Source organism: Osmia bicornis, chromosome 8 (assembly GCF_907164935.1).
Source record: "Osmia bicornis bicornis chromosome 8, iOsmBic2.1, whole genome shotgun sequence".
Taxonomy (NCBI): domain Eukaryota; kingdom Metazoa; phylum Arthropoda; class Insecta; order Hymenoptera; family Megachilidae; genus Osmia; species Osmia bicornis.
Window position 1 is genome coordinate 3,034,042 of NC_060223.1, and position 15,131 is coordinate 3,049,172.

At 34.9% G+C, this 15,131-nt stretch overlaps 1 protein-coding gene across 1 annotated transcript in view; it reads left to right on the forward strand.

Moving 5' to 3' along the window:
- The window catches only part of LOC114880692, a 72,418-nt gene that overhangs the window by 52,438 nt on the left and 4,849 nt on the right, over positions 1 to 15,131 (forward strand). Inside the window, exons 4-11 of the mRNA XM_046286636.1 lie at positions 788 to 855; positions 932 to 1,224; positions 3,368 to 3,672; positions 6,703 to 7,861; positions 11,675 to 11,855; positions 13,204 to 13,334; positions 13,888 to 14,036; positions 14,294 to 14,473. Of these exons, the coding sequence (XP_046142592.1) occupies positions 788 to 855; positions 932 to 1,224; positions 3,368 to 3,672; positions 6,703 to 7,861; positions 11,675 to 11,855; positions 13,204 to 13,334; positions 13,888 to 14,036; positions 14,294 to 14,473 (2,466 nt within the window). The remainder of the gene's footprint in view (positions 1 to 787; positions 856 to 931; positions 1,225 to 3,367; positions 3,673 to 6,702; positions 7,862 to 11,674; positions 11,856 to 13,203; positions 13,335 to 13,887; positions 14,037 to 14,293; positions 14,474 to 15,131) is intronic.

Below are 15,131 nucleotides of genomic sequence, written 5' to 3' on the forward strand. Positions count from 1 at the left end.
TGTTTATTAAAAATTTATTAACAAAAGAATTTACTAAATTGAATTGTTTTCCTAACTCAAAGTAGTATTGAAATCGATGTATAGTTAGGGAAGGAGCTCAGCTCGTCCTTCTGCGCCCCACCCATGAAAACACCCTAACGTAATCTAACCCTAACCCCGTTTTTATTTCCCATGAGTATGATTTCAAAATAGAAATCAGGTTAAGTTAGGTTAGGTTAGACTAGGGGAAGGGCAAAGCCTTTTTACCGAATTTCTTTTTTTACTTTACCTAATAGAAAATTATTTTTGTTGCCAAAAGAATGCAAAAGTTTATTTTTAATTGGCCACGTTTCATACTTACACTTAATGAACCAATACTATGAACCGCTTTAGATTTCCAGCACCTTAATTTATCATTTTGGTGCAGTTTATCAAACACTATTAGTTATATTGGCAAATATAGGTAATAAAATTTAAGTTTATTTTATTCGAAACTCCAATCGGTAAAATCAGGACCGCTTAAGCTTTCTGAGGCCTAGGGCTATCAAACCTTAGAACGCTCCATTGGTTAATATATTTGGTTCGAAAGTGGAAATTTATTCTAAATAAAATCAAATAACATCATAAAAAAATAGGGCAACAGTAAAAAAAGATTATAAAGAAGCCTCCTGCAAAATGGGGCCTGGGTCTATAGCCCCCGTAAACTTTCTCTTTATCCAGCACTGGATGAAATATGTGTCAATAAGAATCTGAAATCCTCTTACTTTTTGAAATGCAATTTGAAAAAATGAATGTAATAATTTTTCAGGGAAGTCAGATGCAAGAAGTGAGACAAGAGGGTCAAACAAGGAATTATCAAGCCCCGGAATCTTACGCGTAAATATTTCCTCGATAATACCGCTCGATGAATCTATGAATTGATTTTTCCAATAAAATCCCGATTTCTACGAAGGTCGACGTCGGCTGCATCGGCACCGAGGACGACGAAGATCGATGAAGAAAAGAGTAAGTCCTTATCGAGGACTTACCACACAATTAAGGACATGATATCCAGTCGTTTCGGTCAAAATCGTAAGGAAACCGAAGCGGAACCGGAAGCGAGCTTAAATAACGTCACGGAGGAATTAAGGAAGTCTAGTAGAAGCATTGACGAAGAAGAGGCAAAGAAGAAGGAAGGAATTTATGGGAAACCACGGGCACAGGAACCTCCCATTAATATGCAACAATATCCGAAAAATGCTTGCGGTAAGTGTTTCTTCAAGACAGAACCATTTATCTTAATCTTTACGGCTTAAATGTTTTCTTGGCTGTGTTTCTGAATGGCCCTACCAAAATTGAGAACTCAGGTTCGGTATATAACCTAAATTGACTACAAGAAACCGATTAAAGCTGGTTTCAGAGCTGGATGTCTTACCGTTTTCGAGATATCGTGGTAAAGTTAGGTTCTGTGTATGCGCACTATCGAATAGCATATGTTCAGTATCGAATAGCATATGCGCAGTATGGAATAGCGCATGCTCAGTACCGAATAGCGCATGCTCAGTACCGAATAGCGCATGCTCAGTATCGAATAGCGCATACGTTGTCCCAAAATTGTACAAAAATTCTTTACCTCGATATTTCAAAAACCGTAAGACATCCAGCTCTGAAACCAATTTTAATTGGTTTCTGATAGTCAATTTTGGTTATATACCTATCCTGAGTTCTCAATTTTGGTGGGGCCATTTGGAAACTTATCCGTTTTCTTTTATCAACGGTACACTTCACATTATTTTTGAGGAAAGAAAGCTTCTTTGAACCCGTACAAAATTATAATAAAACTTCTGCATCTTTAAGAAGTAACTTCAGAGGTCAACCTATTTAAATAAACAAATTGTGTAGAATTTTAACTACCATTGAAAACAATCGGTAATTACCAGTATCAAATTGGTCATCGATATCTTAATTATTTTAATTGTAATAAAAAATGTCTAACTTATCCTTTTGAGAATCTGTTTACCTGCTTCCAAACTTTTGAACGATATTATATATTTAAACTAAAAATTAATACCAATATATTTGAAAAAATCGACTGAAGTTTGAATCTTTGTCAAAACCAACTTTCTAAAAAACTGAAAGTGATAGAAAAAACGGTTCACTGATTGGTAATCAGCGCATGAAACTGTAAGAAATACATACTGGATATCGGAAAACACAAAAACAGTTGGAACTTGTTAGTCAGTATAATTAACATTTCCTAAACTCATGCGTCACAGTTTATTGCCATTCATGAAAACTGTTATTTTTGCTTGCTTCGTAGAGCATATCGAACGATGACCTCCTAACAATACAGTAGTTTTTAATTAGCTCCAGAAAATGGTTGCTGAAGAACCTTTAGTAGTTACACGTGATGTTTTTATTTCAATCACAGCTATAACTTTTAACGAACAAAAGTTTAATATAACGAGGAATAAAATGTGTAATTAATAAACAGATAATTTAAACAAATTGTTCCGTTTGAAGAATAATTTTTTGCAAGAAATAACTCGCCTATTTTGCAATGCGAAATTAATTAATTCTGTTCCTCATTATTAAATTTATAACTTGCAATTATTATTTATGAATAATCTTTTTAAGTTTTTATTACTTATTAATTATTAAATATAATAAGTTCTATAATATAATAAACACTTACCCATTAACGAAATCAAGTACTAATTTCTTTTTAACTAAAATTTTAAAGACATGTATTTTTACATTACAACTTTACTCGATGAATTAAATGGTGTAAAAATTAATTCGATAATAAATTCGTTTCATTGTTTAATTAAACAACTTTGGAGTAAAATTGATCCTATTGAAAAATTTGTACTATTTTTCTTATAATATAATCACATGCCATACGTATATGTATCATGAGTTCGAGAATGTCAGGGCTGTCAATATACCTACTCTACATTATTCGAGAGTGAGTAGCCCCAGATATGATAAAAGTGCATCATTGTTTTAGAGAACAAAAAATATGTATAAAATGAAAAATATGAATATTAAGAAATTGAAATTTGACCACGAAAAATGACTTTTAGAATCTCTATGGGGTAGCCAGCAGTGGTTATATGTAGTCTGTACCATCTACATCAGCGTTTCTCAACCTGTTTTGACCCGTGAACCGGCGGTTAAGAATAACTGCATTACAGGAATTTGTCTTCAGTGTCTTAAAATTAGTTAAAAATATTTTTATTTTGTAATTTTATAAATTAAAATTTTATTATTATGTTTTTTTATAATAAGAAAATTTTTTAACGCAGACAAGTAAAAATTCTTCACGGACCGGCGGTTGAGAATAGCTGATCTATACTATAATATAAAACGTAATACATAATATTTGTGTAACATTTTGATGCTCCAGGTCAATATGGACACTCGTATAGTTACCTGAGCAATCAACAGAACGTCCCACTTCCTGGACAACTTCAGCCGACATCGCAGCTTCAACCTAATTTGCCGGGTCAGAGTGCTCAGCTTCACGTGACGCACCATGCACCGCCTGGAGGAGTTCAGACGGTCCATCAAACTCAAGTTCCCACTTTTGGCCAATCAGCGACAGGTGGTCAACAGGTGCAAAATGTTGCTAGGGAATACGTTGTTCAGGGACCATCTGGATTGCCAAGTCAGCAATTGCATCAAGGACTACATCAGAATTCTCAGAACCAGGTAACCTTTAATTTCCTTTTACGATCCGTGAACCACTTCTAACTGGGAATTTTCATCTCAATTTCAAGCATTCAACGTAAGAATTCTTTCTGGACGTGAAATTGTGTTTGGTAATACCGGTTAAAGTATTATTTCAAATAATATAAATAACAAATAGTTCATCTTATTTCAAATCATGAATATAATTGTGGAAATAAAATATTTTGTTTATTGGAATAAGTTTTCAAAGTACAATTGTTTAATTTTATTTCAAAAATTTATTTCATGGAATAAAATATTTTATCCTAAAACATCCACATATTTTATTTGTTGAATAAAATACATGGAATTCATGAAAGAATCGAAATAATACAAGCTACAAGGTGATCATTTATTTATGGGTAATATTTTTCTTTAAATTTTTATAATAGAAAATAATTGATGGCGTATCAAAACTATTGAAAATGATACAATTATTTTAAAGTAAGAATTACAAACCCTTAAAGCTGCCCTTAATATTAAGTTTAAAAACTCGTTTCTGTTAACGGTGCGACTTTTTTAATTGCATCTGTTAGCTATTCAATATGGAAATTAAAGTGCATTTAAAGCAACTTAAGCAAAGATAGACGTGATCATCATGCATTTTTACGTTTTTACCACGCTATATAATGGATTCCCGGTTTTGTCTAATTCAAACACTACAAAAACTTTAAATGTAAATTTCTCTTTTATTTCGATGAATTACGCAATTTTAAATATGCGCAGTTATTGCTTGTGGTGTTCTATATAATTGTACATATAAAGTTTTGATAAAATCGATGTTCCGAAAGGGGTGCGTTCCCCCTCGCTAGTTTAGGCAATTTCTCCTCAGAAATCGGTCATGCGGAAATACCGTTTAAATAAGGAATGATTGGAACGTTTCCGATACGCGTCAAATGAAATTGCCGGAGGCTATTTCCGCCATCATCTCTGGAAAGGTTGTTTTTACGTAAGGGAAGATAACCTTTTCTCGTACAAATTTAAAAGGGGCTTTAGCATGATTCGTACAGTGATGAACACGCTAGCTTTCCCTGGGGAAACAGACAATATAGAGAATGGAGGCTCCACTAGTCACTTTATTATTCGAAAATTAATACCTTCATTCAATCTGGAATTTACTTTGGTAAATTCAAATTTAAATTGGTTCATTCATCAATAATGAATAATGGCCTATTTATCTATTTTGTTAACGGTTACGAAATGTACCCCCATTCTGCATCTATTTTCCCCTCACCGGTTTCAAACAAAAGTTAACACGTTCGCGGGCGTCTACTGCATATGCAGTATTTCCGCTTTGTTTTGGTGGGTCACCACTGCATATGCACTACATAATCTTTCTTTAATTTTCAGACTATTGGAAATTATATGCCATATTCAGCTAAACGTTTTGCTGGCTATCGCCTATCGCGGAAGTGTTAATATTCGAATTTGACAACGCATTACCCCTAGGAATGATATGCATTGATTGCTTTAGTCGTTACTAAATGAACCAATTCACTTTCAAACGAATTAAACCGAATATTTGTCTTATGAAAATCACGTAGTATCTCTCGCGTATTGCATCGTGTGATGGGTCCCTTCCCTTACAACTTACACCGTCTTTTTCCCTAGGGAAAGTTGTTGCGCTCGACACTGGAGGTCCTATTCAAATATCCACAGTACGTGATACGTGTTATATATTTATACCATTTAAAGCCGACCACACGCAACACAACATACACTGCACGTACAATCCTTGTCAGCTACCTGATGTAGCACCTTGCGTTACGGAAGAATTTCAAACAAGCTACTAACGACAGATTTTCATGATTCTTCCGATATGACTCATCAACGGCATAACGTGTGAATTGAAGGTGTTGTTGTCGATATCATATTGATACTTTGTGACGACGAGAAGTTCGGGTATGTGACAAACGCACTTAACACACACCTGTCACACTGCAAAATAAATGTCGCTTGATTGATTGATATTTTTCCCTCGATTTTGAGGACGGCATTATCTAGGGGTTAACGGCCCCCTTTCTGCCCAACAAAAGTTAGCGTCCACGCGCACATGTGCGCCTTCTTTCAAATCTCGTCTATTTTAGCTTTTTACATTACTTGTTATATTTGTGCCATACTCTTATTTTTCATTCATACGTTTCGCTTATTCATTTATTCATTTTCGCTTTCCGCTATTCGATGCCAATAGGACACGGTAACCCATCTTTTGGCGAAACCGTGCCCACTTATTGTTAGCTAGACTTCGGTGATCTTACTGGTACCGGTATGGCCTAAGTGGCTAAGGCCGTTGAATCTAGCTTGATATTTTTATCGTTCAAGATGACTAATGTACTGTTTATGGGAATTTTACGTGTAACGTTAGCAGTTGTTGCTTTGTTTGCTTTTTACAAGAACTACTATTAACTCTATTAAATACTATTAATTAAGATTTCTGGAGCCCGGGGCTATCAAACCTTCGAGAATTCCCTTGGTTGATAAACTTGGTTCAAAAAATGTAATTTACTTCAAATATAATTAAACAGCATTTAATCGTCCACAAAAATTATAATTTACAAATAAATAATATTGAAGGAGAAACATCTAAAAGATGCATATGTATTTTAATAATTTAATAATTTAACAAATTTGAGAGGAAAGGATTTATTTTTACAATAACAGTTGATTCCAAAATCTGCCAGATTATAGTGGATTTCAAACTTTGGTATTTTTAATATAAGAGAGAAGCTTCCCCAAAAAGTGGGGCCCAGTACTGCAACCCCCCTAGACTCCGCCTTGATCCAGTACTGGATGTATCTCAATTTTTACCCATGATTATCTACTACTGCACTCAACAACTACAAATATTTTTGCACCAAATTACTATTGCTTGTTCTGGTTCACAAACAGTTATGTTGATGCTAGAAATTTATGAATTCATTATCTTGATTTACATTCCAATTTAATTTGGACAATTGGACATTCCAATTGTTTTTTACTATTATTTTTTAATGCAAATGATTATTGAACTAGGGACAGAACTCCCAAATGCAGAAGGCTCACGGTCTACCCATGCAACAACATGCAGTAGGAAACACTATGCAGCCAACAAATCAAAACTTCCAAAGTCCGCAACAGCTTTTGCATCAAAATCAGAACCATCATCAGAGTCCCAGGTTCGCACAGCAGCACGCGCAGAACATGCATCAACGTCAACTGATCCAGCAGATGCATCAGCAGCAGCTTGCTGGCCAACAAAACACTCCATCCGGCGTGAGAAACGTGCAACAGAGCTACTTCTCGAACAACGTATCCTATCAACAGTATCAGCAGGCTCGACAGGCAATGTCAAGGTCTCAAATCGACCTGCCTAGTACTTCGAGGCAGACACAGGAGCTGAGATTGTCTGGGCAAGAAGTGTACTATCATTACGCCCAAGGTCGACCAAGGTACGGAGTGCCTCAGGTGTACATGAAGACCGAAAACAATCAGGAAGTCGAATTTCAGCGACGAAACTCGACGAAAGGCATCGAAAAGGCCGCATCGCAACCTCAACTCTGCTACGAAGACGAAAGGGTGAACGAACAATCTAGAAATCCAGTTGACGGTATGAAGAGTCTCACGGTGGATCCGTTAGATAAAGAAAGGTACGAAATCACGGTGGAAGACCGTGGGCTTGGCGAGTTTGGACGAAGCGATTCTCAGAGAAAGGACGAATACAGGCCAGAGACCAGTTTCGGTATTCGTCGAGATGACACAGTTAGATGTTCGAAGAGAGAACAGGAACAAGTGGGAATATCTGGCCAAGACAATCAAGAATCGGAAGCAACATCCGTTCAGAAGAGGATCGAGGAGCTACAGAAGCGTGCTGAAGAGAATCATTACACTTCGAAAGCGTCCAAAGAAGGTATGGAAACGGACGGAGCCAGAAATTCATCCAATTCGAAGATTGGAAATACCGATAACTCAAAAAGGGGCGAGAATCAATATTCAAAGGAGTCTACAGTGAAATCAGAAACGAGGAAAGACGATCTGGAACATAGCATTGGCCGACTGAAGATTCAGAATCAAGGATCTGGATCGGATTATGACAAAGCTGGACAAAGTTCCTCCAATGTTGATTCGGGAAGAGGATCTGCTGTTTATTCCAGCGGAAGGAGACCACCACCGGAAGACCAAACCCATCCTCCAGGTTTGTTGTTTAAACTCCACTTATTCCTGTTTGCTGTGATGCATGTTTCAAATGTTTTGCAAATAGCTATCTCCCTTTGAGTTGTGAAAAAATGTGTTAATGTTGCTGGACGAGGTTAGTTGTAATTATCAATATGTGAGTCACTTAACCCTTTCGGTCATGGCGTCCTCATATGATGACATACTACAGGACGATCCTCTCGCTAGGGGATACAAAGGAACACTGGCGATAATGGACCCCTTGATCGCACCATAAAGAGGTCCGTATTGTCACGTGCCAGCGAGGACCTACCCGGTCCGAGACGACTCTGTGTGTCTTCATGGTGTGGTCAAGGGATTCATTGTCGTCAGTTCCTTTGTGTCCCTTAGCGAGAGGATCACCCTGTATACAAGGTGTTAAAAAATACCCTGAAGACCTCTACACCGTTGGATAGATCACGAAAAATCGAAGTAAAAAGTTCTGTAACATTTTTCGATGGGATCAATAGTTTAGCCACATTTCGTTGTTGAAAATTGACCAATCAGCGCGCAGCTTGAGTGGCAAGACCCGCAGAGTAGGAGACTAGCCTCCTCTGCCGCCGACGAGCCGCGCCGCTAACCGTCGCGCTTACGCATGCGCGTTGAAGGCGTCACATCCATATGTCTGTTAATACTGTTAATTATTTTGCTTATTTATTAAAGTATGAAAAAGGTTGCTTTAGACAAGTTATATGGTATCAAAAGCGCCTTAGCAATACAGTAATAAGTTCTTTTTTTGCATCAAAGCTTTGCAGAGATTTAAAGATCAATTCTGCTTTATATACATACCTGATCTCTTGCTATACGCGGTACTCTTTACAAGACATAAGTACCTTACTATCTACCTGACAAAAAGAGCTTCCTTCAACGCTGTACCTTTTATACGTAGTTTTAATTTTACGTAGTTTCATTTTACAATTACAGTGAGACAAAACAAAATGAAACAAATGGGTTTCTTAACACTATACATCAGCGGTTCTCAACTAGTGATACGCGTAAGGCAACTGTAACATACAGTACAACAATTTTAATATGGTTTGGTAATCGTATATGTTAGTGTTTTCTGTACAATTATTCTGTTATAAACAAAGAAAGAAATATACATATAACAGAAATGTAATTAAATGTATCATCTCTCTTAAATTCTTGTGCATGTTCGTGATTAAATCAAGCCTAATGAAAATGGCAATGTAGGGAAAAGAGCTCCATATAGTATATTCGACAAGAAGTGGGGCGAATTTTAAGAGATGGTTCTAAGGGTCGAAGTAAGACAAATATGAATAATTTCGAAATAGCGTTCGTAGTTTTGTTTTTTAATTATTAACGTTAAAAGATTCGAGTGAAAAGCGCCTAAAACAGGCAATCTGCACAGCACCGACAATTAAATAAGGGGTATTATAAGTGATTAATTGGGGCACGTACAGTCATAGGCAACAGTCATTGAATACTAGAACCTTACCACGTGATATTGTGTTCCTTTTTGTTACAGTATGAAAAATAAAGTGCTGACAAATCGTTGCTTAATATTAAACCCTTTTTATTAAACTCGGAGGAAATGTTATAACCCACACTGTACTCGCTAAAATTAATATTGAGTTGTCTACTGTACAGACGTTACATTAACTATTGCAGCACTTAGGAACAGAATAGCACGTTCTAAGCTTCTAGTATTCAATTACTGTTGGCAATAACTTTACACATCCCTACTGGCACGACGTTCAATCGTCGGTACTGTGCAGATTGCCAGTTTTAGACGCTTTTCATTCGAATTTTTTAACGTTTATAACTAAAAAACAAAGCCGCGGCGCTGTTTCGTCATTTTTAGTTTTCATTTTATTTTGACCTTCAAAATTATCTCTTAAAAGTCCTACCTATTCCTGGACACCTTGTACACCAATTACGCATAAGCGTTTCCGTGGGGGAATTTGAATTAATACTAATTTTATTATTGATATTTCTTAATTATACACTAAATTTTATAATATTCAATAATTCAAAATTACATTAATTTTTTTCTAAATTACTTTTAATATTAATATCCTGAAAATTAAGATTTTGAGAATTGCTGCTTCCCCTGTATCGCCATTTTCCCTAGGGAAACTTACTTTGCTTGATAATCTCGAGAACATAAGTACATACTTCTCTTAATGGTACTGGAATTCCTGAATTTTGGTTTCTGTGGTACACATGTATGAAAAGGTTGAGAATCGCTGCTACAGATTATACCTTGCGTATCAATGGCTCCTAATAAGAAACCACTATCTCACGGGAAACGATTATAAACCACGTATTTCGTGAGAGTCGGTGATAAACTCAACAAAACATACGTTGTTGAGACAGGTCAAAAAAGCCGTATCTGTGACGTATCGACCATCAACCTTGTATTTTTGTAGCACCACTGGAAGAATCTTGTAAGTCGATTCCTGCGATTTTATAGAAGCCGTGATAGTAAATGTGTTTGCAGGCCTTGAATTACTCCCGTTTTTATATTATAGAAAAGTCATTACAAATTTTTATTAGCACCATGCCTGCAGGGGTAAACGAATCTTCCTTTACAACCGCTGTCAATCAAAACCGAGATTTTACGTAGATGCACAGAGGGACCAGTGTATATTTATTATTTTTACATATATGTGAAAAAATAACAAGTTACGATGTTAAAAATATTGACAATTCAAAAGATATTTCAAATTCTGTATAAAATATTTCATTTTTATTGTTCTTTTTTTAAAAATAATATTCATTCTTTCGGGCATGAACTCTGTAGCTGTAAATGAATAATATTTAAAGCTGTATTTTCGTCAATTTTTACGTTGCCAATTTCTGTCAAGCTTTTGCATGTGCCAATAATTTTCTGATGCACTATATGTGTATAAGTAACAGAATTGAGATGAATGTCGCTGTTGTAATTTCAAAGTTCATTTCGCTGACATAGTTCGTATGTACAGTAAATCCTACATGCTAACAAGATTAATTGCACATTGTCTTCTACTAAGTATAAATTCCCTGCATACTAGATTGCATTGGCGTAACTAGGAATTTTGGATGGGGTGAGCCTGATCCTTTAGCTTTATTAACAGTGTCAAGCGTTTCACTTTTGTATTTCGTACGCTTTTACGTAAGCCTTAAAATCCTAGAATCTCAAGGTTTTCAAATCGTAGAATTTTATAATCTGAAAATTTGAAAATTTTTGATGTTAAGATCTCGGAAACTTTGAATTTTAGAATTTTAGAATGATGAGGAAACCAGTCCATAAGGGTGAACAGGGGTAGGCCCATCCTAGCTTCTGCCTAGCTATTCCAATGCTAGATTGGTATTTTTAAATTAATTTCCTTAAATTATAGATTGGTAGGACATGAATATTTGTACTTATCATCACAACGCTGAAAACAATTAATTACTTTATTATTTTCTAAATGATTATTTTACCAACTATTTCACTATCACCCATAAACAACAAAGGCCGACGATCAGTAGTTTAATTAATTACGTTGTACCTATCTGTATTTCTAATCATTTTCCCTTCAATGTTGAAATGACCAATTTCTTAAGACATGTAAAATCATGTTTTTTTTTTTAAATTCACAGTATTGTTTAATAATTTTTAAAAACTAAGGATTTTTTGGTTAAAAAAAGGTGGCTAATCATTTTAATTACTCATAACTAATTAAAATTGGGCGTTCATGTATTCGAAGACAATCCTTACTTTTGTCGTACCAGATCGATGTATATTTTTTTTTTTCAGTACAGCCACTCACTGTTTGTTAAATGTCACTCTTCTTTCTCGTTTGTACAGTACAAGATTCTGAGTGGGTGGACATCGTTGAATCAGAGTTGAGGAGCATTCTGGAGCCAAGAGATGTCCCTGCGATGGCACATTCCACTTTATCTGAAAGTGTATCATCGGTAACACCACCCCTGCCGCCGCTTTCGCCCCATGAAAGTCCCAGAACACCGAGAAATCGATACTCGGCGAGGTAACGTTACTTCAAACAGATCTCTTCGTCTCGTAACCGATGTCACTTCCGGTCACTGCCCCGGGCTACTTCCGATTATTTCTACCCTTCGCGTAGATTGAAACACCGATATCGGTGTGCTGAAGCGACCAACCGATCAAACTACAACAGGGGCGAATCCAGAGGGGGGCGATGGGGCCGATCGTCTCTTCAACAGTTATAAAATCCTAAAAAAAATTAATTTATATCGTGAAATAACATTGCTTTTGTTGGTAATTTTTTAATTTTTATTACATTTTAATACGTTTTATATTTGATCTTTCATTAATGAATAACTTATTTAATAACAGGTATTTACTGTAAGTCTGTCAAAGGAGATTCAAAAATATACTTTTACATATTTCATACCCCCGCCCCCAAATAAGGCTTTTGGATTCGTCTCTATCGAATTACGTATTGTAGATAACCTAATATACTTTTTCTATTAACAACTATTACATACGGTTAATCACAATAAATAGAACGAAATATCTAAATTACATAAATACCTTCATTGATAGTAAAAACATAAAACAAATTTATTAATAAAATATATATGAAATCTAAAAGGCTATAACATAGCAGTAATATTTCTTTTAAGCGAAGGTTCTTCAAAGATTTAAAGATCAACTGTACTTATTTAAACCAAACTGTATATTTTTTTACAAACAAAATTGATTTTTTTATAGATCTGCATAAAAAGGTGTTAAGATATGATTTGAAAAAAAATCAATGATATAAGACTTGTTTCATATAAGAAATATAAAAACACATCACTCATTGTTAATTTTTTGACACTGTACCCTTATACTTTTTTATTCAAAATATTTCAAAAAATTAAGCTCTCTAACAGAGTATTAGGGTATACTTATAAAAATATTTATATTAAATTAATGAAACTTGCGTTTCTATTAACTAAAATAAATTCCTTATCATACTATATAACAATTACTTCTTTAACATCATTATAAATATGGAAAAGGGAAAAATATGAACCAATTAATTAACAGTCAATATATTTATCAGAACTTTTGGCAAATAAATGCATCTAGCAAGATTAACAAATGTTTATTGTATTTCCATTCGATTTGTAATTTCGTAAGTAACATACTGGCTGATATGCTTTCCGTCTCTCGTATCGAACAATAATTACTTAAATGTCGTGGTAACTGAATATTAATACGGCTTAGTGTAGCTAATGATTCATTAGATGCTAACTAAAAGCGAGCTGTTCGTTCGACTATACTATATTACATACTTTCACGATACTTAACCGTCTTCCACTGCTTTCTCGGTAACCTTAACAGTTGCATGTTTGTGGGTCTTTTAGCTTACCATACGGATCGAAACCTAATTACAGCGATTACAGCAAGGTCATGGAAAAAAGAGGATTCTCGGGCAATTCGAAGCATCGTGGGGCCTCGACTTCGAAGAAAGAGACGGCAAAGAAATTCTCCCATCGTAAGTAATACCTTATCCCACGATACTTGCAATTAGTTAACCACTTTATGGCCAACGAAACGTGTGTGTCCCATTTGAATAATTGAACTCCGGATTACAGATAAATTCTGGAATATTAACCATTTTTTAAAGAGCTGATTTGGTGATTTTGTAATTTAAATAAAAATTCTATTAGAAATAATATTGGGAGGATGAAATTCAATATTATATTAATTTTGATAGTATTAGTTGCTTTTACTGAAAGAGCTCACATTCCTTTTATTTTATGATGACCTGTTACAATAGTAACTTCTATACCTGTATTTTTGTTTTAATTTATTCATCAACTTCAATTACAGTTGGTGTTTATTTATTACTTCGTTATAATAAATTTTTATATTTAAGAAATTTTCATGAATATATTTTATTCATTTCAAGATTAATTGTATTTACAGCTAGATTAGTTGCTAATTATAAACCCGATTTTATAAAAATTATTACCTTATCAACACTTAGCCAATTAAGATTAGGATTTAAAACATTATCTGTTCTTCATTTTGTTATTCATCCTTAGTTTTTGGCGTGGAAGCGGGAGATCTAACATCGACTACAACTGGACTCGATTTAGACTCCATGTTGGATAGGAGCGATTCTGATCTGAGCACAAATGATGCCAGAACCATTAGGAAGCAGTTGGAAGGCTTAGAGAATATGTACAGCGAGGTAAGATATACCATTAGATATAATCTTGTGTGATTTAATTTCATTACTTCTCATCGCCAGTGTACACATATCATATGTGTATTATTTTTATAATAATTTTTTTATTATTTTTATTATTTAACATTAATATTAATTAATGAATAAACCCGTTCATATCTAGGAAATATCTGATCAATTATGTGATTCACTGTAAGTGAGAGAAGTAACGTCGACTCACGAGAAGCCATAATAAAATGGTGCCTAATTGATGATTGCAGGTACTAAAATTGCTAGGTGGGAGTGTGAAGAAAAAACGAAAGGCTAGAGGTCTTACTAGTTACGGTTCGGTCTCCTCATTGCCAACATCATCCGTTTCGTCTAGACCTGTCACCAGGCATCATGATAAACGTAGATCCCATGTTATTGACGATAGGATGAAGAAAGCCAAAGACATCAAGGTCAGTTATACCTATACGAAACCTTTGTTTTATCAAACATACACTGTATGAAATTATTCATGCAAAAGAAGCATTTGATACAAGGGAACCCATAGGAAAGGGATGGAAACTATTAATAAAACTATATATAAATATTAATAACAAAATATAATACAGATGTATGCGACATGTGTGTAGTAGACGTGTGCTAGAATCCGAAAATATCGAACTTGGTCGGATTCTCGAAAGTACAAAAGTTCGAGAACTTGAAAATTTCCAGTCCCCGATAGTCCGATCAGGTTGGCAATAATTTTGACCGTCTCGGGATGCATTAAATACCGCTCCCTCTGAACACTTCCAATTTACGGCCATGTTTAATAAAGTTCGTTTCAAAGTATAGTTATTCAAATTTCAGAAATCTCGAGTCAACTGAAATATTATAATTCCCGGCCCGATCCGAGCGTCGGGTTCTTGCAAAATCCGACCCGACCCGAACACTGTAGATCCGACCCGAGTATCGAGTACCCATTACAGGTGTACTGTTTATTTTAAAAATATGATAAGATTAAGTACAATGTATGGTATTTGCAATTGAATTAAATGTAATTCCTTATGAAAGCTTAATATCTATTTTACCAAAAAGTAAAGGTACCTTTTTTCATGAAAAAATGTGAAATTC